Here is a 22,658-nt window from a genome sequence, read left to right as displayed (position 1 = left end):
TGTGAGGCATACATATTTTCTAACTTAAATCTACCCTCCTCTCATGATTTGAGGCCCGACTCTGTAGAATCAGTAAAATGTCTGACTTAAAAAGTATGTGATCAAATGATTTTTTTCTCTTATGGTTCTATGTCACAGATGAAAACAGGACAAACAACCACACATCTCTCTAAAGGAGAATTTAGAGAGATCAATCTGTCATGTTTTTGTTGGTTTGTACCTGGAGAGATCCCACACATACACAGGAAGAAAGACCCCAGGCTGGGATTCAAACCCAGGACCTTCGTGCTGCAAGGCAACAGTGCTACCAACGGCACCACTGTGCAGCCTGAGATGGAGTATACATCTAGAAATATCAGATGTGGTTGATGTTCATTTTATGGAGCGGTCATAAATATTCTCACTATTTTTGTAAAAAATAAAATGTAATAAAATTGTAAAAGTTTTCTTTTATAGGACTGAAAAATATAATTAGGTTTTGGTTACACAAATTTAGACCAATGCATGAAAAAAAACATTAGAAAAAGAAGAAAGACAAGATTACAGGCAGCAAATAGTTGTTAGCTGGAAACTATTAGTAAAAAAAAAAAACTGAAATGGGATTTCAAAATACTTTTCATTTTTTCATACACATTGACATGCAGCTTTACTGAGATTCACAATCATGATGAAAGCATGTTTTCATGCTCCAATCAGAACATGAGACAGTCTGATGTTCTGCTGGACAGAACAAGCAATTTAAAAACAAAGGAAAATGTATTTATTTATGCTAAACATTACTTAAGCTTAAACTATATGCATTAAGTAATTTACTTGAAGTGTTTGTAATACAGGTATACAGAGTTACAGCAGCATTAGCAAAGAAACATATTCACTATCACATCATTTCATATAATCTTTACGACAAAGTTTGGGTTTTAGTTCCGTCTCATATTTTTATAGCACCAGTATTTAGACCCAAAACTACCACACAACCCCGTGCATTAAACACAGTACATAAAATCAATCAGGACCTTGTGGTCAGGAGGATCAAGTATTTCTGTTATCATTTAAATTAAACATAAATGCAGCTTGGAGCAAAAGCACCAAAAGTTACTGTTTCTAAAGTTTTGATTTCCAAATTTCTTAAATTCCAAGATTTCTTTGTCCATAACAATGTAGGGTCTGTGCTTTACATTGTAATTTAATGTTGGAAACACAGACATTAACCTATAATTTAAAAAAAAAGTATCAAATATATGATCAAATATAATGTGCAATTCATCTTAAAGAAAAGCTTCTTTCCTGATGAAGTGGGAAGGATTAACGTCTGGCACAGATCCTCTTCGCTCCACAACTGAAAGAACCCAACTTGACTTGAAAATATCCATTTAACCAGCTGCTGTGGAGGTGATGTATTCTCCCTCGTCCACCAGTCAGCCGGGGGCTTCAGAGCAGAGGAGCTATCCTATCAGCAGGAGGGTTAATCTTCAGGCATCGGCTGGTTTTGCTGTAAAAATACAACAAAATTAGCAAACTTGTTGCTACAGCAACAAATCTGTACTCCAAACTGAACTAACTGAAGGAATTGAAAAAAACGCTGCTGTTTAATTTGCAGCATCTGTTCAATATAACATAACAGAAGCAGAGTTTACATCACCTCTGTTAAAGCAGGATTCACGGTAACAGGATCGGTAAATTGGTGGTCTCAGCATTAGTGGGCAGTTGTCGCCATGACGACCCGTGTCTTTATGCATGCACTGGACCACTCGTGACTGTAGACCCTTTCCGCATGTGGATGAGCACTGAAATGGCCAGAGAGTCATCCATTATGTTACATTCATTTTATGCTTAACTGTTGTTGAAAAGCGAAGCTTACACAGAACAAAATAAAATTAGGTGTTGCGTCAACATTTCTACATAATGTTTGTTTCTCATGATGCATCTGTTTTATGAAATGCAACAGCAATATAACACGATGCCCCATAGCATGATGCAGCCACCCCCGTACCGTTCAGGTCAGATGTTGTTCTCAGGTTTACTTGCATTCCTGTTTTTTTCTCAGTTCCACTTTAGTTCTATCAAACAACAAAACATGCCTACAAATATGAAGGTCTCTGTGGACATTTGCAAACTGCAATCTGTCTTTCTTGTGCTTCATTTGCAGTAATGGCCTCCTGCTCTCTGTGGCCTTTCAGCCCATGTTGCTACAGAACACGTTTCTCTGTGGATAATGTGTCTGTCTCACTGGCTTCAGCAGCATCTTCACAAGGTCTTTGGCTTCTGTTCTGGGGTCAGTTATGAGTTCCACACTAAAGCAGTTTCATCTCTGGGACACAGACTTCTACTCCTTCCTGAACGCTACGATGGCTGGACTTTTCTATCACGACTAGAACTGAACAGGTGAACTCCACACCTGTGAGCAGCTGGATGACCACGCCATGTTTAAATGTTTACTGCACCATGGATAGATAAGTATCTAATAGCCATAAAAACAAAGTGGTTCAGTGTAATAGTGATGCAAGTTCAGACATTTAACTTGGAAAATCTGCTTAAGAAAATCTAAGGCAAAGCGAGGAATAAAGATTGTTTTTAAGTTGCCAGCATTCTCCCAGACAACAAGGATACCACAGATCTTTGTTGATAAAAAGACCAAATGTTGTTCATGAGAAGTGATTAATACCAGTGTTTACTGATCCAGCTGCTCATCATTAACTCAACTTTAACCATACACTAAATATGTTGACTGACATTCATACCTTGGACCAGTCTCCAAACCTCCATTCAAAGCATTCTACGTCTTCCTCACAGGGTTCCTGTTGACTGGGCTTGGAATCAGGCTCACATCCTCCATCTGGGCTTCTACACCGCACTGTCCGCGTGCGAACACCCCGACCGCAGGCTGATGAACACTGGAAATGGTAAGGAAAATATTATCAAAGCATAAAGGACATACAACATTTTTATATACATAAAGTTTCAACAGTAATATAATAAACTCTGTGACACTCGACCAGCATTCAGCCTTCAGGAGGCGTTTCTACTCAGAGACATAGAGACCTTACACCAATAGAAGGTTCACAGTCTGCTCAGACCTTCCAAATCCACCCTAGACGGCTATGAACTGTTTAAACATAGATTATTTAGTATTTTTAACAAATAATGAACTTAGCTCATTAAACTTACTGTAACAATCTAGTGTAAATTCTGCACTAAGTAGCACCAAAGAGTTCCTCCTCTCCCCCCATAGAGTGTTGGACTACCTGTGACCAGTCTGAGGCCTCCCATGCTGGAAGGCAGAAGTTGCCCTCACAGTTCTGTTGCCCCACAGGTTTGCCCCCGTGGCAGTCCCTGTCCTTGGTGTGGATGAGTGAGCCATTTAGTGAGGGATAAACACAAGACACTTGTCTCTGCTGGAGACCGTTACCACAGGAGATGGAGCAGGGCCCCCACTCACCTGCCACCCACCTGTGGAGAATATCTCAGCTTTTATTCTTTCACTTCACATTTTGAGTAACTGAGTCTATGACACATATGATGTAACGTCACATCAAGTTTTCTATGCAATCTCAGTAATCTTGTCAATGCGGGAAAACGTCAGTGACTAATAGGCTCAGTTTAAAACTGAATGATGTTCCTGTTATTACTGACTGAACAAGGCAACTCTAATCTAACTGGTTTTTATCTTTGGTTTAAAGAAACTCATTGTTTTCTAGAAGTTTGCTCCAGATTAGAGAAGCAGAAAAACTGAATTCAATTCAATTTACTTCTATAGCACCACTTTACAACAAACACCGTCTCAACTCAAGGCACTTAAAAAAATTCAATTCATTCACACACATTCAGTTAATCCTATTTATCATCAAGCGCAGTTTATTATTACAGGTAGATTAAAAGTTTCTATGGAAACCCTGCTGTTTGAATCAACCACTGACTTCTAATAATATCATTAATAATAAATGATTAATTATAATAATTGCATCAAATGTCAAACATTGATAGAAAACAGAATCACTTCAGAATGTAAATATCTCTACTGTAAATGTCTGGCTGCAAATGTTTAAAAGTGTCTAGCCCAGTGGTGCCCAAAATGGGTCCTGGAGGGCCGGCATCCTGCATGTTTTAGTTCTCTTCCTGTAGTAACAACCTCCTCAACATGTCAGTGTTCTTCTTAGGTCACCTAATGAGCCATTATTGGATGTAGGTGGTTAAACCAGGGAGAACTAAAACATGTAGGGTGCTGGGCGGCCCTCCAAGACCCACTTTGGGCACCTCTGGTCTAAGATGTCTTGATGTGTGTGTGTGTGTGTGTGTGTGTGTGTGTGTGTGTGTGTGTTTCTGTGTGTGGGACGCTGACCTGTACTGGCATGGCAGAGTGTTGCAGCCCTGCACCTTGGCCTGGGGCCGGGTCTCAGGGTGACAGTAGTTATCACTGACAACCTCCATGCTGTTGTTGACTGTCCTCATACAGGAGACCGCTGTGCTCCTCTCACCTGCATGAAACACAACCATGGGTCAGTTCTTCACTGGTTCTGCAGTCTACAAAGTACCAGGGAAGGTTTGTCTGGCCCAAAAAATGAATACTGAGTATAGGATTGAATCACTAACAAATTATGACGAACAAAATGGAATACTGAAAACAACTTTAGACTATTTGACTTATTAATAAAAACAAAAACAAATGAATATGGATCACAATGATATCCCCACTCAGCACAGCATCTGATTCCTGATGTCAGGTCTGAAGATGATAACCAGACCCAGACAAACCCCCCACTTAAGCAAAGAGACATTAACAAATCTGTAGATCTGTCCAAGCCTCACTTCAAGCTAGACAAAGGATAATGTTATTCAGAATCTTCACTGTATGACGATGAAGTGAGTATATGTGAGAAAAAAGAAAATTGAAAGAGCGAGACAGAGCAAGGAAAACTGGGAGAGCAGATAAGAACAAGCAGTTTGGTTCCAACTCGTTGTTTGAACTTTGCTTTGGATGCAGTCACTGCAAACACATGGGAGCATTAAAGTTGAGGTGTGTAACTTTTATAAAAAATGCTTTTCACATATTTGTTAAAATTATCATTATGTCGTGACAGGTAATTTATGGGGGGAAAAAATGAGTTCCTGTCTTCTCCCAGTGTTCCCAGTACAACCAATCGGAGTCAGGATGCAGGTCAGGCTGTCAATCACTCTCGTGTTCACCATCTTCCCCTTGTTGTCTGCTAATCTATAGCTGGTTCACCACAACATAGCCTGCCACAAATGCTAAAGCTAGTCAGCATAGCCACTTAAGACAGTGGATAATTTTGGGCACCACTGGTCTCTGCTGGAGACCGTTACCACAGGAGACGGAGCAGGGTCCCCAATCACCTGTGGAGAATATCTCAGCTTTTATTCTTTCACTTCACATTTTGAGTCACTGAGTCTATGATGTAACTTCACATCAAGTGAAGGCTCAACATAGCCTGACAGAAACACACAAGCAAAAGGAGAAGTTGTTTCTCCTCCATTGGCACAATGAGCAGCATTGCCTGACAGCTCTAAGCCCAGCCCCCTGGCTCTGATTGGTTGTTTTTGGTCAGCATTTCTTCAGACATCAATAGGAGCTCAGGGAGGAGGAGAAACTCGAGCTTTTCACTGACTATCTGTCTCATATTATTATACAGTCACAACATGCTTACAGTTTTAACATATATGTAAAAAAATATTTCTGTAAAGGTTATATATATAATGCAGTAAAAAACAATAATAATCACACAGGCCAACATTTCAGTGAGAAGCATTTTCAATCAATTATTTAACTGATCTATCTCAGCCCAGACATTTACTGAGGACCTGATGGAATATGGATTCAAATAAGGAGTGCTAAATTGCATGAGAAAAAAAAAAAAAAGAAGAAGAAAAAAACACCAAAGAAAACGTGCGTATTGCAACTGTGAAAGAACCAGAAGGGGAATGAATACCTTGGCATGGCTCTGTGAATAATGTTGAACTCTTACCTCCTCCACACTGAACAGAACAGTTCTGCCAGCTACTGTGAGCCCAGACATAGAGGTACTCTGGTTCTGTCTGTTTTTCACTGCTCCGTTCCTGGCTCGTGTTCACAGGTATGGTGTACTCATAGTGGATCCCATAGCTCTGATCATGAAAGAGCAGGACCTACGATCACAACGAAAGTAACTGAAGAAGGCTCAGCAAGCCTTAATGGGCCAGTGACATTTATTCTCCTCACATTGTCCTTTGCTGCTAACCTTTGCTGCTAACCTTGGAGCCTATTTCACTCATGGATATGATTTTTTATCATTATAGTACTGATTCATGTCCTGTCAATTTATTTCAGCCAGCTGTTGATCAATAGTTAGATACATCCATTGATCATATATACCTGCTGAGTTATGGGATGTTGGGGGTAACCGCCTGTCCATTACAGGACAACACAGGAAAAACAACTGTACATACCCATACCTAATGCTCAGCTCACCTACATGACTCCCTCTATCAGTTTTTTGACTTAGGGAGGGAGAACCCACTCTTACCCACCTTTAAACTTAAGTTTCATATTTAGTGAGAGGGTATTGCTTCAACAAATCTTCTTTGACTAATTATAAACACTGAGAGTACATTTTGTCTCTAGGCATGTGTAACCCACCCACTCACTGGCCCACCTTACCATTAGGTGTAAGGGAGTTTTAGTCGGCCCTTTGGCAGAAATCTTCTCCCACAGTCCTCTTCTAACGTATCGCACCATAGTCCCAGCCAGCTCAAAGTCTCCCGGAAGCTCAATCTTCCAGTCGCTGTTGATGGATCTCTTGCTGGAGTCCTTAAGAGCTATAGGAAAATTACAGATTGAGTTTTCTGAATAACATATATTTAACATTTACACACAAAGAAGTCAGTATTTGTCATTTGTTCCATCCATAAGACAAGGGAAAATATGTTTTACCCATCTGTTTAAGTACAGATTTACAAGATATATTTGTGGTGAGTGATCCAAGACATGATTACCCAGAAAGCTATGTAAAGGTTTGTCCTCCATGACTTTGATCCTCCACGCTCCTGCAGGAATCACCACAGCCTCAACGTAGCCTCACAGAAACACACAAGCAAAAGAAGAAATATAAATTAACTGAAGTGAATTATTGTGTAGTTTAAACACAAATATTGATTTGATAGTTTTGAGAAAGGAAGAAAATGGTCATCTATTTACACTTTTGCCATATGCTGCTCAATATATGGGACTGCTGCAAAGTCAGCAGCTGCATTTCTATTTACCATAAAATTGTGCAAATTGAAATTACGAAAATAAATTTGCTTCATGGAAACACACCAATTAAAAAAATCATGTTTTTGCTAAAAGGTTTTCGTGATAGTATGAGATGATTTTTCAGCCGTATCAAAATAGATGTCAGGGGTGTGAAAAGTAATTTGTCAACATGAGAGCTGGCTTTTCAGATAAAAAAAGGGTCAAAGATGGAAAGTATTGTGTGAAGTTGACCCAGCTCTAAATGCATGATAGAGGTCTGATACTAAAACTGACACACCTACCCATTCCCTTGGTGTAGTTGAAGTCTCCTTTCACAATTTTACAGGAGTCCCCATGTCCATTGCAAACACCACATGTATCTTCCTTTGCTGAGGAGCCAATGATGCCGTCACAACCAATTTTCTGTTCATGGGGAAAAAAACCAACAGTCACAAAGGAGAAGTTAGTCTCTACAAGTTCATGTGTGAATAACCAGAGACAATGTATTTGTGGCTAAACCGTATTCACAAAGACTGTGCAAGGAATTAACAGTTGCCATAATTTAGGATTAATTTAAGACATAATTACATAATTTATCTCTGTTTTTCCTGAACTGTACCAAGCCCTCCTCTCCCCCAACATGTTTTGGGCTATTACCCGACTGGGTTTAGTTTTAGTCACATCTGTTAGTTCAAGATCTAAACGTTCCACTGAACACTGGGACTAAAAGTCAGTTTATCCTGGTTCAGGTGGCTATGACTGACTGAGTGCAACTTCAGGGAAGATAGTGAAATCTCCAGTAGAACGGTTCTGGTGCCTAACTGTTGTATTTTTGATGTAGCTGGTTTGTAATTTAGCTAAAAATTTGTTTGTGATCTCATTTATAATCACAGAAAGTTTAACTTGTGGCTTCAAGTAGTGTGGGTTGAACATGCACCTACAATGACACTGGATAATTACTCCAACCATTTGAAATTGTGGCACATTATTCATGCAAAGCATCATGGGATATGAGAATAAGTTGGATGCCTTACCCATGTCCTCATCAGCAGCACAAACTAGAGCTGTCATGTTGATGCGTACCTTACAGCTCCCTTTAATGCAGAGATCTGACTCATAAGGCCCACAGGAAGTGCCATCAATAACTTTGTCAGCCATCAGGACCGGGACATCATGACCCACCGGGCTGCAGAACAACATACATGGCTTATCTGCTCATCCACACACACAGACACACACAGCTCAATTTTAGCAGGAGAAATAAAAGATGAACATACAAATAATAATGTTAAACTACATTACTATGAATAGCTATAAAAAGATAACTGCAGTAGATGAAAACTGACAGCCTCTGTTATGCTACACATTCTTGTTTTTTTTTTTGTTTGTTTTTTTGTTTTTGGTCTAAGCTTAATTAAGCTTAATTCAGTAGATCAGGACTTTATAAAAAAAGATTTACATACATTTTTAAAACTTCTGACAGAAAAAGCCTTAAACTACAAACCCTTCCTTCCTGCAGTGCACACTAACCACGATGAGGTTTGTTTTTGTGTTTGTTTCTCACCATCATTAATGATCGCAGTCAGCACTCTGCCCTTTCTTTTACTGGCATGTTGGTCATAGGAAAGACACTGCAGGTCTCTGAAACTCGGGGCCCCTTTGGGGCACGGCTGGCCTTGACACGCCTTATGCTCCACACTGGCTTCTGGACAGTGCTGTCCATCAGGACTGGGCCTAGAGACAGAAGGAGTCAAAGTTATCAATTATAGTTAGTTGCTGTCTCCATCCTTTTAATCTCCTGCAGTATGGGTTTTTAATACTGGGAATAATACCAAGTTTTAGTTTGTTTGTCTCTTTTCAGCTGGTGACTGCAATATAATGTATAGCAGAAAATAAACACATATGCACACAGAAACATACGGCGGGTTGTCACACTTCCTCTGCCTGAACTGGACCCCAGTACCACAGGTCCGACTGCACATGCTCCACTGACTCCAGGGACTCCAGTCTCCATCCACATGTTGGGGGATGGGAGCCTTATTGACACATTGTCCCCCTCTGCACCACTATCAAGGAAACATTCATATTTCAGAACTGTGTTGAAGTCAGAAATGTGAGAACATTGCACATCCTCTGAGAAAAGGTTCTGTGAAATGATGAGAGGAACATTTGGTGGATTTCTGAGGATCTTACCTTGTCTGTTCCACACTCTGTTCCTTCCAGAGGAGGATCGAGTTTTGTCTTACATGAAGGATCTCCATTTACTAAACACCACAGGCCAGCACACATAAGATGCTGAAGAACCATCAGAGACACACAGTAGAGAGCGGGGATGTTGTGTTAGAGCCAGCAGAGTCACAAATTGGCAGACATTGCTTCTGATTCATTTTTATTTCATTTTCAATGTAATTTTTTAAAAGGGGCAATATTATATGTTTTTTGTAAAACAATGAAGTAACTATATTACCTTCAGTTGTTATGAAAATGTTGCATATATCAAAAAGGATTTAAAAGACGATGAGTATGATGCCTTAAAATTGGACCTCTGTCTCTTTAAAAAGCTCCTCTTTCCAACACTCTGCCTTCAACATGTCATTATGCTGTTTACAACCGTTCAGCAGACTCTCAGTTCATCCAGGTGTTTGCTAATTGCTGCAGCCGCTAGTCTGGGGTAACTGAGTGGGGAACGGGTGGAGGCGGGAGCTCAGCTGGGGAGTGAAGCTCCAAGGCGGAGCTTTGAGTGTAGGCGGGTCTTTGTGCGAGCAAACGTTAAGGGACCCTGAATGGTTCCCATGGGGGATTCAAGGATTCTTCCGACTTTCTTGAATGAATCAAAACAACACTGCATTAATGTGTTTGATAAGGGAATAATGTTATAACATGATATAAAGCTCATGATATATAATTTGAACCTAAATGACCCCAACTGGGTCACACAAATATGGGGTAGGGAGTGGCTGGATCTTGCTGCAAGGCATTAGTGTTACTTAGAGACCATCACACAGATCCCCTCCCACCCCCCTCACACACACATTTTTATTGCTACATGTCAACTGACATACGGTTGCAAATGATGGAGGAATCAGTTGCATGTTGTACCTCCATGTCAGGGCAGGAAGTGGAATTGATTCCAAACAGGATCTGGCATTGCTCGTCCGCACTGTAGTGCATCCCTGGAAGCTTGGAGGACAGGTGCATCCTGTAGGGCCTACTAGGGTCTGTGTAGCGTAAGCACATGCTGGCTCCAGATCTGTTTCAGTGAAAGCAATACTCATATGAGGAATATAATCCAAAATATATGTTTGCAAATCTATCCTTGTTTTATTTTGAGTGGTGGTTGTGAGTTGTGCACTAGCTTATAAGGTCCTGATTCAAACAATCACTAGTGAAAGACACTTTCTGACCTGAGGAAGTTCTGCAGGTCGCTGCTGCTGCAGGAGGACCATGACAGGTTGTTTGGGTTTCTGCCTTTCACCCATTCACCAGACATGATGTGGGAGTGGCTGGTGCAGTTAGCATGGTCGTCATCATGGCTCATCCCCATGCTGAGGGGGAATCATCAATGCATCACAAAGTGGTTAAAGAGGAACAATCCCAAATATCTGAAATTCTCTTTTTATGAGATAGAGCTTTAATACACTTACCCCACTTACCTTTCTGTCTATTTACATCAGACTAAATTTTCACCCTTCATATGACCCCCAGTGTTATTCAGTTTTATTTCTTCATCATTTTTTCTCTTTTCCTGTTTTTATCCAGTTTGCCTTTTCCTTAAAAGCCCAGCAGTCTTCTTTCTAATTTCCCTCTAATTGAATTTATTCACTGTGACACTTCAGAATGTGTCAGCATCACTTGAACAGATGTGGGCTTTGTAATGAAAACAATCTTCTGTGTCTGTTCGGGATTGAATAGGAAACATTATGTATGTTGAAAATGTATTTAATTTCAACCACATAACAACCTAACTTTGACTTTCTCCTAAACCCCACAGAGGCAGTGTCTCTCAGGCTCAGCTTTTCTATTTTGATGTTTTTCTTCTTAAATAATGACCCTGTGGAAAATCTTGTGGCTTCTCCACTCATGCATTACTTTCAGTTTATTTTTAAAATAACCTGGAAGGAGGTTTACTTTTTTACTGACTGGGTGAGCTTGTAATATACTGAAACGTTGTAGAACATAGCTAACAAACATCATGATTTGTCTTGTAACACGTGAAAACAATGTGTGAAACTTCATGTTAAACTGAAAGCTGTCTCCCTGACCGGCCTTTTCTTCTGATGTCTCCATGCAGAAATGCACTTCATACAGATTACATACTATCACACATTGATTTCAACTTTGGGATATAATCACAAACTCTGTAAGACATGTCGTGTTCAGAAAGAGATATTGAAAAGGTATTTTATATTTTAGTCTTTACTTCCAACATACTGAGCTCATACATTTCTCCTGAGGTTAATTTTTTATTACGCTGCAGCAGTATCACATTTTGTCAGCATTACTACAAACAAATAACAAAAAGACTTTTCATTCAAAAAGCATGACATGAGTCTGGGCACCACCTACTTGTGACCGAGCTCATGAGCAATGGTGAAGGCCAGATTAAGTCCATTGTCCTCTGCTAATACACACTTCCTCTTTGCACTACAAGCACCGCCCAGATAAGCCATACCTGAAACACAAAGGAAAGATCAAGTGTGAAAGCATCTTAGTCAACATGTTGCAGGGTCATAACGTCGGGTCATCTATTATAAACCTTTTTATTGAGCGGATCACAAATGGGAACAAAATGAACAATCGTATATAGAATGCAAATGATAATCACATTCTGGAAAGCTACCCTTACTTTGTAAAACAGTTAGGATGCCCTATGAGAGTCTGAGTATTTTTCTGCCATATATGGACATGTAAGTATTTAACATTGATTCGTACAATATCAACAAATTCAAGAAATATAAATAACAAAAAAAGAAGAAAGTACCTTTTAAAATTTTCAGAAAAATGTACACAAAAAAATACTAATATATTTTGCGTGTGTTTCATTTTAAGTAATCTCTGTGCTCAATTTTAGCTTAGACCCTGAAAATACTTAGTGACTATGTGATTAATATTTCTCTTATAAATTGTTCTTACTAAAAAGAGACATAACTTTGTTTCAGTGCATTTTATTTACTGGGAATGGTGTTGGAATTTTCTTTATTTTAAGAGTCCCATATGAGAATTGACCTTGAGAGAAGAGGAGGTAAAACATACTCACCGACTGTATCACAGGGTTCATCTTTATGAACACAGAAATCAGTCCTGAGAGACCAAGCAAAGAAATTACAACACTGAGTTATTAAAAACAAGTTAAGATTTCAGACAAAGTAAACAAGGATTTGTGAAAAGCTGTAAATTTGCAAATTGCTTTATTCTAATAGTGTTTATAAATCTCAGTACTCAACTTCTGCTAGAGGCAGAATGGTTCAGGAACAAGATAATCAAAATGACCTTAAAAATGCCTGAATATTTTTAGCTGAGCTGTTGTACAATTTTAATTAAGCAAAAAATCATTTTTAAAATAAATTGATAAAATGACATCCCGCTTTTCCTCTAAATTACCTTTTTGTCACCAGCACAGAGAGCCAGTTTCTTCCATTAGTTTATCTAACATCTTTCAATCAGTGTCTCACATGTTGCTGGCTCAACAGACAGTTGCAAAAAAAAAAAAAAAGAAAAAAAAACTGTGGAAAAAAAAATGCATTTTTTGCCACAAACTGAGAGAACATTTGTAAATTGGACTATGATTAATTTAGTGTTACTGTTTTTGTTGATTATCAAATTAAAATTCACTTGTTAAAGTCCCATCACTATTTTTCATAATCCCTGTATCAACACAGTTGCAGCCATCAGCCATTACTAGAATCAAGAACATCAGCAAGTTCTTGAAAAGCTGCAGTTTCAATACTACAGACATTTCACATGATTCCTAGAGCTTGATCATTTAAACAAGTTTCCAGTGGTCCAGCTGACTGCCAGTGCTCAGCAACATGGTGGAGGTGCTCCTCCACCATGTTGCTGAGCACTGGCAGTGCTCAGCAACATGGTGACTGCCAGTTGCTGACTGCCAGTGCTCAGCAACATGGTGGAGGTGCTCCTCCACCATGTTGCTGAGCACTGGCAGTGCTCAGCAACATGGTGACTGCCAGTTGCTGACTGCCAGTGCTCAGCAACATGGTGGAGGTGCTCCTCCACCATGTTGCTGAGCACTGGCAGTCAGCTGGCTGAAAAGGAGCTACCACTCTTCTCCCCCACATGTAGATTTTTTATTATTATTATTACAATCAAAGAACTAGAATCTTATTGCATAAGAACTAGAGTTCAAACTCATCCCTTTTAAAATAGCACTGACTGAAAAACAACAGCTGGAGGTTTGATCTTCATTTTGTGAGAATCTACCAGATGTGTTGAACAAATGGAAACATTGCCATCTGTTGGTGTCTGTCTCTGTTTCTGGCTGCTGCATCAAGACTTAATACAACAGAAAGGAGACTTCTAATGATCTATCTTTTGGAGTGGGTGTAGACTGCATACCTGGTGACCAGAACAGCCGTATCCACTGGAGGGACGTCATACCGTCCACCTGTAATGTGGTTGGTACCGAGGTACCGAGGGACTGAGAACTCCTGATGTTGCCACTGACAAAAGCTCTCCAGGGACATCTGTCCATGGTGGCTTATCTTTAGTTTTTCCTGATGACATAACAGGTACAAGAAATATAAATAACAAAAACAGATATAAATAAAAATACACATAACAATAAATAATAATTTTATTTATTCCTGACATATACATAGCTTCAGTCATAGTATAGCTTCAAAGAAAAACAGAAAACTGGAAGCAATAACATTAGAAGCTAAAATTATTATTAGCACTTACCCCCTTTTTCTACAAATGTCCATAACCATGATCACACATCAAAGTACTAAGGATGTTAAAGTTGTAAAAGGAGATGGAAGCAAAACTTACCGGTCTGGTGTGAAGCAAAACCAGTTTATTGACTTTTATGTTGACCTTAACTCCCAGACTCTTGTGTTGGAACATGCTGTCAACCTGATAACAGTGAGGGAGAAAGCTGAATGTTTTACTTCTTTAGCAGCTGTGCTGTAAGGCTGAACATGTTTGAACATTATTTGATGTAATTTCCATCATCAGGAAAGCTGACTTTCTAGAAGGAGGATGAACTACTTTTCTCAGTTTATAATAAAAATAATTGTGTTTTCTGTCTAACCTGAGCTTAAATATGTATTGGATCAATCTTTCGACTAAAATGTCGTGACTTTCCGTTAAATATTCTGATTTGACTCAAAGTCCTTCCTGGAATTCTCACCATATTCATGATGGTAAGCAGGAATCTTTGTGCTACTTCAGCACCGTGGTACTGCACCATGTTGAAGTCTGCCACTACCACGGTCTCCAAAGTGTATGTTTTGTGTAAGTTCATGGTGTTCCTCTTGGTGCGATCTTCTTCACCCAGTTTCAATTTCTTCTTCTTTTTCTGCCCTGCAACAAGCAGGGAGAAATACAAAAATTATACACAATATCTGAGACAAAAACTGCTCACCAAAACATCCGAAGCACTGAGTCTGGGATATGTTTTCAATCAATGACAAACTTTTAGTTTGCAATCATGTTGAGATTTCTTCAGATGCAGACGATACCGTGCTGATTCATGGCCATTCACATCTCTATGGACTTTATTTATGGAATGGTTTACAGTCATGTGGAACATCAGACATCATTCTACAAGCGTTGCTCACTATGTGGGGGGCATAACATTGTTGAAAATGTTTGAGTATGCTGAAGAATCTAGAGTTTCTTTCACTGGAAATAAGAAGCTGAGCCCCACTCATGAAGTCAGCCTGACACCATGATTCCCCCTGGACCAAATGTCACATTTAGCAAAACACATTCAGGCAGCTGCCTTCTCTTGGAAAATCCAGACCTGTCCATTGGAAAACTTGATGGAGAAGCTTGACTCCCTAATCCAGATCAAATGTTCCAGCGGCGTTTAGTCGCTGGAACATTTGATCCCAGTGATCAAATGTCCCGTCTTGTGGGACATGCCACGATGCTTGGCATTGTAAAGCCACACCGATGCTTTGTATTGAACTTGGTGATGCAAGGCTTGGATGCAGATGGAAACCATGGAAACCAGCTTCATAAGGCTCTCTACAATGGTGTGTAAGCCACAGCAAAAACACAAAATCTTACCAAGTATTTTTGGTCTAATTTCTAGTGCAAATATCTTAGTAAACTTCAAATAAGACCAACTAATGTACACGTAACTTTTTAGCAAGATATAGAGGCTTGTTTTAAGTAAACAATTTGTTAATAGTCATGAAAATGTACTTGTTCCATTGGCAGATTATTTCACTTATAACAAGACATTTTTCCCATGTTACAAGTTAATTTATTTGTCAATGTAACTAGTACTTTTTCATCAATATTAAGGAATTATTTACTTAAAACAAGCCTCTGCATCTTCCTGAAAAAGTTATTTTAATTTAGTTTGTCTTACTTGAAGTTAATGAGATATTTGCACTAGAAATTAGACTAAAAATACTTGGTAAGATTTTGTCGTTTTGCAGTGTGTTTTTAAGGACTGCAGCCACTAATTCTGTAAAAAGTCATTAACCTCTAACCTCACATCTACTCAACCCATGAGTGATTTTATATGGACTTCTACTATGTGGTTGAGTTGATACGACCAACAGTTGACTGAGAAGCTTTTAGTTGTTATGAAATTTCACCACTAAAAGTAGACTCAAGATAGACTCATGTCAACGCACCATTCAATGAGATGGAAAGTTTGGAGGACACAGTTTGCATGCCTTAGGTCTGTATTTTATACATTTGTGGGTGTATTAAAAAAATAATGATTTGGATGTATAAGCCACCACTTTTGGTGATATACTGTATGTAGAAAATTGGATAAAGCATATCATAATCCAAAAAGCTCTCCATTTGGGGTTCTTCTTGTTAATAATCATTGAAAAGGCAGGAGGTAGACATTTTTAAAGAAAACATGTTAGGAGAGAGTTTGTTCAAAATTAAAAAGAAAATACAGACTGTGTAAATACTTGTCCTGTTGTTTTTTCCATTAATATACAGTTCTGTAACAACTCAAGAAAAATACAGATGAAAACAATTCGCTTCCTGAGTACTAAAGTTGATTTCTATTTGTATTCTAACACTACAAAATATTTTTTTTTTGCAAAAATGCTATAAAGATTATCATTGTTGCTGTTAAGTAACAGACAAGGACATATCAGCCGGCATCATGGAACTGTAAAAAAGAGACAGGAGAAAGAAATGAAAATGGAGCGACGAGAGAAGAAGGACAAGCAGGAGAGTAGAGCAGGACCCAGTAAAATAGTGCCAGGTGAATGTGCAGTGTGTGGGACTGGGTTAGCGCGGCGCCTTTCATTAACCTCTTAAAATCAAAGATTTGTGGTCCAAACCTTTGCTTTGTGACATCTGAAAACAGTCTAAAGCAGTTGGACTCAAACTCCAGTCCTGAGGGTTGGTGACCTTCAAAAGTCTCTCTGCTTCAACAAATCTGGCTCCAGTATGAACTCATTAGCAGAGCTCTGTGTAGAGCCTGGCTACATGCTAGTGAGGCAGTTTTTCCCATTTATTTCCAGGCCATACCTAAAAGTTGCGGGATTCTGGCTCTCCATGGATACAGCTGATCTAAAAAATGATTAATGTCCCTTCCTGATGTAATAGGTCTGTATTCCTAATATTTGATTAGATTTTTATTAGCTGCTTATGTGATACATTTTTGACTGATTGTTGGTGGCTGTGAAGTCAGATAAAAGGCCTGTGTGAACCTGGCTCCTGGGCTGAACATCAGCCCCTTCAGCGTCTGGGTGTCTCTTACCTCCTGCAGTCCCACAGTGGATGGGCTGGCCGGCACATTGACCAGGGGAGCTCTTCGGTGAGCACCGGTGTCGGACCAGCTGGTGCTTAATTCCAGAGAAAGACTGCGATGGATCATATTCACCCACAGGCTGGATGAACAGGCTGTCCTCCCCAATCTGAATTAGCCCAGTCTGTGCAGAAACATGCATCAAATGAAAGGTCTGCAATGTGGAGATGCTTCTGAGGAAAAAAGCCCTGGAGCTGTCGGTGCACCTTCTTGTTTCTGTCCTTTAATGTAGCAATATTTGAACTTTTTTTTTTTTTCAAAGAAAGTGGAGTAGTTGTTAGCACATTTGCCTCACAGCAAGGAGGTCCTGGATTCAGATCCCAGTGAGGTTCTCCTCTGGGTACTCCAGCTTCCTCCCACCATCACAACATATGCAAGTTAGTGTAAGTGGCTGTTCTAAATTCCCCCTGGGTGTCAGAATACGCTGGTCTGGTCCTGTGAAGCCCTGATGGAGTGAACACTTGTTAACGGTGTACCCCACCTGGCCTCTCAGCGACCCAGCAAGGGTTAACTGTACAGTTTATTAAATGGGTAGGGAAAAAATGACACATATTCATACTTTGTGCATTTATGTCTCAACAAAGCTGTAAGCTGAGCTTCAAAATGCAAAATGAAGAAAAAAAATGAAACAGGAGCAAAAAAACGGGCTGGGGATTTAGGCTTTACAGTCAAACAGGCTTTTCATCAGCTGATTAAAAGTTTAAGATCATTCCCAATGGATAAAAAAATACAAACCAAAGCTAAAACATCTTTAGTGGGACCTCCATGTCATTGAAAGTGACTTTGAACATCACTGGGTCTGTCCGTCCGCTTTGAATTAAAACTTTCTTTCATCTGACAAATTTCCCTTCCTTCTTGTTCCTGTACAAAATCTGTAGCAGAGACGTGATCCTGATTCAACCAAAACGCTTCTCCACAACACATTGACTGCAACTAGAAATTATGTCCATAAATATTATATTGTAAAAATTACTGTTTTCCCATCTCAGCAGGAGTAAATTGTTGCAGAAAGCCTCGCTCGTACATTTAAATAATCTACTATGTTCATAGATAGAAAGTCTGTCTGCATTTGCCATCAGGGGTCACCATGACAATGTTAATGACTAACACAAAATTACCAGAGATAGATTTCTGGATTGATTTGACCTTTTTAATAATATATTCTTAAAAATATAATCAGCTGATGAACACTGAGTTTTTCAACAATTTGCCTATCCAGTCTCTGGTTCGTTTGAGTGTGAGATTACACATAAACCCACACATGTCTGCAGTGACATCCAATCCAACAATGATCTGATTTCCAATTAAGAGTGGAAATCCTCAATTACATTCTAGATATGACCGATTCCTCCAGATTTACGGGAAACAGCAGCTTTTCTATTTTGGCTCCATCGTTGTTAGATGAAGACATTGAGGAGTTCTCTGTGTGGCCCTGCTCACTTTAGGTTAGATTTAGGACAAGTTAATCCCACAGTTCTCCAAACGCAGAGTTTTAGATTCATAGTTAGACTTTGCTTATTTCATGAAATGAGACAATCTTAAAAGATAGTAAAACTTAGCTGGAATGCTCCACATGTTAATATTTCATCCAGTCAGAGGAAACATGTTGGTAAAATAAAAGATTACTTTAAACCCAAATCTGACAGAGATATGAAAAATTTGATGATTAACTATATGTATATAGAGAGAAACATATACGCATTACAGGTTAGCCTGTAACCACATCATCTGATTTAAGATGGAATTCACTGATTAAATTGAACATCATGACACCTTATCAGCTATCTGAAAACAAAAGATAGATTTACCAAACCGCCACAGGAGCTTAGTGATGCCAGAGAGTCTGTATGGTTGATGATAAAGCCAGAGTAAAAACAAAGCTGCTTCATGGACAGATGTCTGACTACTACACTTTGGTTCCTGAGCCTCTCCTCTATTACAAAATCTCTTGAAAGAATTTTGCGGTCTCGTGTTAAATTAAGATACAGACTCCTTCCAAAAGCTGACAGCGACACAATAACGTTCTCTGCCTCAGAATGTTCTTTACTCGAGAAATCCAAGGGCCACTGATGATGGCGCTGCAGCCTGTAGGCGGGATCCTCAGACAGATACGTCTCCTGGCTGGACAGCAGCCTGGGAATCACCTCAGCTGTTTCCACATCAGTTTGAGCTGTGGGCAGAAACAATGTCCAGTTAAACACTGCAGCTACATATAGGCCAGCTGGTAGCTTTGCCTCAGAATGCCCAGCTGAGGATTATCTCAGATAGGCATTCTGTAACACGTAGACATTAAATTCATAGTTAGCATTTAAATACATAAAAGTCTTCTCTCTTTCTCTTTTCTGTAACCCTCCACACCCTCACTTGTCTCATACTTTGGTTTTTAAACTGTTCTCCTTAGATCAGGTCTTAAATGACCTTCCAGCCATTTGCAGCAAACAGTGATATGTGATAAATTCAATAATTACAAAAGATATACATAAATAAATCCTTTCTTTAAAAATAGTGGTGCTGTCAAAGTTAATGTATTAATTGCATGTAAACTCAAATTCCTTTTAAAGTGGTTAATTTCTTTTGTGTAATTAATGCAAAGGCTTCTGCAGATTTTGGACCTTAGCTGTGGTTCTATGGGTAGAGTAGTCATCTTGTGATCCAAAGGTTGTAGGTTTGAATCCAGTTTCCTCCTTTCACATGTTGATATGCCCAAAACTACTGAGTGGGTGAATGTGACTCTAGTGTGAAGTGCTTTGAAAATGACTGGAAAACACCATGTAAGTTTAGTCCATTTGAACATTGTTTCTCTGTGAGGCTAATCTTTTTATTCTGTTATTTTATTGATTGTTTTTCTTTTTTCTTTTTAATGTGATTTGAATTTTGAGTCTGCAATAACATCTTTCTGTCTATCTATCTATCTATCTATCTATCTATCTATCTATCTATCTATCTAGATCACTAAAACAGCTCCGCTCTGAGCAGCTGTTAGAGCCGCACACAGCTGACAGGAAGAGAAACAACGAAAAAGAATTTTAATTATTTTACTGTTGTACACAAAAAAAGCATTATATGCAGCTATTCACTACTGAAGCAACACTACACTTCCATAAACAAATAAAAAATGTGAAAATACGAAAGCAACAAAGACATGAGAAAGGATCCTCTGTTCAGCCTGTTTCATCTATCCTGCTTCAAAACGGATTGACTTTGAACAGTTAAGTTAAAGTCTGTTTATCTAAAATAATATTTAGCTTAATGTGAAAAGGTTCTGCAGACTTTTGGTTTTAATAAGCTCCTCCTTAAGAACCTTCCACAGGAAAACAAAAGCTGTCATGACTACATGGGTCAGATGCCTTTGTAAAGTCTGATATTTTTCTTATTTTTAGGGGTTTGCATCAAATGAAAAGAAGACTGAATACAGCACAAAAACAAGTCTGATTTGGTCTTTCTGCAGTCTGCCTTTGTTAATTTTACTCCATGACAGGAAACACACTGTCATCTTGTGTGAGAATATATGTACAGCAGTTCTTCTGGCAATTATTTTTACAGAATCTTGATAATATTTTTCATATTCAGTGATCTTTCATACTCAGCAGTACAGTAATATTTACAGTATTTTTGTCCCACTGGGGCACAGAATCTCGAGAAATGTGAAGCGGTGAAATGAATCTAAGATGATTTGGTAGCTTTGCCTCAGAATGCCCAGCTTTGGTTTATCTCAGATAGGCATTCTGTAAGTAGACATTAAATGCATTCAATGAGAAGTTATGTCCAAACTTTCGACAGGTTGTGTACAATGGTTTGCTTTTACACAAATATCTGACTTTTTTGTTTTATTTACAAAATGTGCTTCATTTATTGAGCAAATTAAAAAAGAAATCATCCAACTTTTTTATGTTTTTTGTAAAGGAGACAATGTTGTGCTGCATAGCAAAAAAAAAAAAGTTTTGTCCCTTCATGCCACAGTCTAGGGGACAGAGCCCCCGGAGTCTTCAAGCCTATCGACGTCCCTGCCTGACAGGGGGGAAAAAAAAGAAAAAAAGAAAAGGCTAGCTCGGATCCCACAGGCCGGGGCTTCTTCAGAAACTTGTACAACCTAAACACACACAGCCACACACACCGGTGTGTGGCTGAAAGGTCCGAACAACGAATAAGAGCGTTTTGTTCAGCCACACAAACCAAAGCGATCCGGGCCGACGGTAGAGAGCTCTGTGTGTTCTCAAACAAAAACCGGTGCTTCGCAAAAAAAAAAAAAAAGAAAAAGAAAGAAACGAAACGAAAAATCTGCAGCCCGATGTCTCCAGACTTCTGTAAACTGCAGCTTTTTTGTTAGACTGCTGATCAGACCGGCGTTTGGTCAAACAGGACAACCGAAAGAGAATCACTTTGTTTTATAGCAGATTGACTTTTATAGCAGATTGACTTTTTCACACACACACACGCACACACACAAAATAAAATAAAATAAAAAATACGGGTCAGAACTTACCCGTCAGTCCGATGCAGAGCAGACAGAGGAGCAGAGGGCGGACATGGCTGTAGCGCATGATAACAACTCACAAAACGGGACTGATAGGTTTTTATTGTCCGGTACGTGTTTAACCGCTCACCGTAACCATCCAACGGGATAAGTTTTCCTGCGCTGAGGAAAACGGTTTAGTAAGCAGACTGGACCCGCCTCCAGCCAGGGAGCAGCCCCGGTGCTGCCTCCTCTCCAATCACTGCTCACTTTAAACCTGCAGTGGATGTGAAAAATAAATGTGCTAAACTGGTCTAAGTTAAATCTCAGCATACTTGATGCCTCAGTAACCTGAGGCTGGCTAATGATTATTTAAAGGGGCAGTGTTATGTGTTTTCCAGGCATTTATTGTGTCATTTTAGTACAATCCAATAACTACAGTTACCTTCAGTTGTTGTAACAGTGCTATGACTTAAAAAAATTTGACTTTGTAATTTAATGCCTTGAAATTGGGCCTCTAAAACTCAACTGCTATTTCTGAAACTCCACCTTCAGGAAATCATCACAACACAGCTCCTCTATTAAGCCTTTAACAACGTTTTAATCAGCATTGAACTGAGAAGTAGCACATACAAAGTTCAGTTCCTTCAGGTGTTTTCTGTGAGGATGTAGCCTGGAAACTGCAACTCTGAGAACGAGCTGTGTCTTAAAGGCCACACTCACACCCAGGCATTTTACACAACTGAATGGTTGCCATGGAGATTATAAAATTTCTCAAACATGCATGAACAAAATCAAAGCAACACTCTGAGTATGTTTATGATGTGGGAAAAACATAACATGATGTAAAGCTCCAAAAAGTTGGTTTTACACAACACTGTCCCATTAACTGAAATCTGCTGGTTGGGAATATCTATAGTTCCAGTCGTTCCAGTTTGACGCTCTGAAGCTGACAGAAATTCTATACTGCTGGCTTCTCTGTCAACAGCCTTGTAGACTGTTGTCTTTTT

The 22,658-nt window shown here is 39.3% G+C and overlaps 1 protein-coding gene across 2 annotated transcripts; it reads right to left on the bottom strand.

Moving 5' to 3' along the window:
- Window positions 1–429: 429 nt before the first annotated feature.
- Window positions 430–21,837, bottom strand: adamts17 (ADAM metallopeptidase with thrombospondin type 1 motif, 17). Of its 2 annotated transcripts, none has more exons than XM_015051475.1 (23): window positions 21,679–21,837; window positions 19,004–19,365; window positions 17,148–17,319; window positions 14,592–14,764; window positions 14,231–14,314; window positions 13,796–13,953; window positions 12,480–12,523; window positions 11,789–11,894; window positions 10,627–10,767; window positions 10,322–10,472; window positions 9,416–9,517; window positions 9,143–9,288; window positions 8,787–8,956; window positions 8,306–8,433; window positions 7,525–7,645; window positions 6,985–7,065; window positions 6,650–6,807; window positions 5,979–6,138; window positions 4,337–4,472; window positions 3,243–3,447; window positions 2,739–2,891; window positions 1,640–1,784; window positions 430–1,489 (listed from the first exon to the last, which is right to left on the bottom strand). In XM_015051475.1, exons 1-23 carry the CDS (start codon window positions 21,734–21,736, stop codon window positions 1,470–1,472), a joined length of 3,174 nt encoding a protein of 1,057 aa, XP_014906961.1. In that variant the 5' UTR covers window positions 21,737–21,837; the 3' UTR covers window positions 430–1,469. The 2 variants fall into 2 exon arrangements, with proteins under 2 accessions (XP_014906961.1, XP_014906962.1); XM_015051476.1 differs by having other exon boundaries at window positions 5,979–6,117.
- Between the last annotated feature and the right edge of the window lie 821 nt (window positions 21,838–22,658).

Source organism: Poecilia latipinna, unplaced genomic scaffold (assembly GCF_001443285.1).
Source record: "Poecilia latipinna isolate Pla-1442-1.1 unplaced genomic scaffold, P_latipinna-1.0 Scaffold1047, whole genome shotgun sequence".
NCBI classification, from domain to species: domain Eukaryota; kingdom Metazoa; phylum Chordata; class Actinopteri; order Cyprinodontiformes; family Poeciliidae; genus Poecilia; species Poecilia latipinna.
Note: the sequence above shows the minus strand (reverse complement) of the source record. Positions and strands in the feature narration are given on the sequence as shown.

Bases quoted from the DNA above. Each gene is read 5' to 3' on its own strand.
- adamts17 (XM_015051475.1), bottom strand. From the start codon at position 21,736: ATGCGCTACAGCCATGTCCGCCCTCTGCTCCTCTGTCTGCTCTGCATC. The intron at 6,139-6,649 runs GTAAGGTGGGCC...TTGTGATCGTAG, and splicing joins AAACTCCCTTACACCTAATG to GTCCTGCTCTTTCATGATCA. The intron at 1,785-2,738 runs GTATGAATGTCA...TGGCCATTTCAG, and splicing joins GGTTTGGAGACTGGTCCAAG to TGCTCATCCACATGCGGAAA.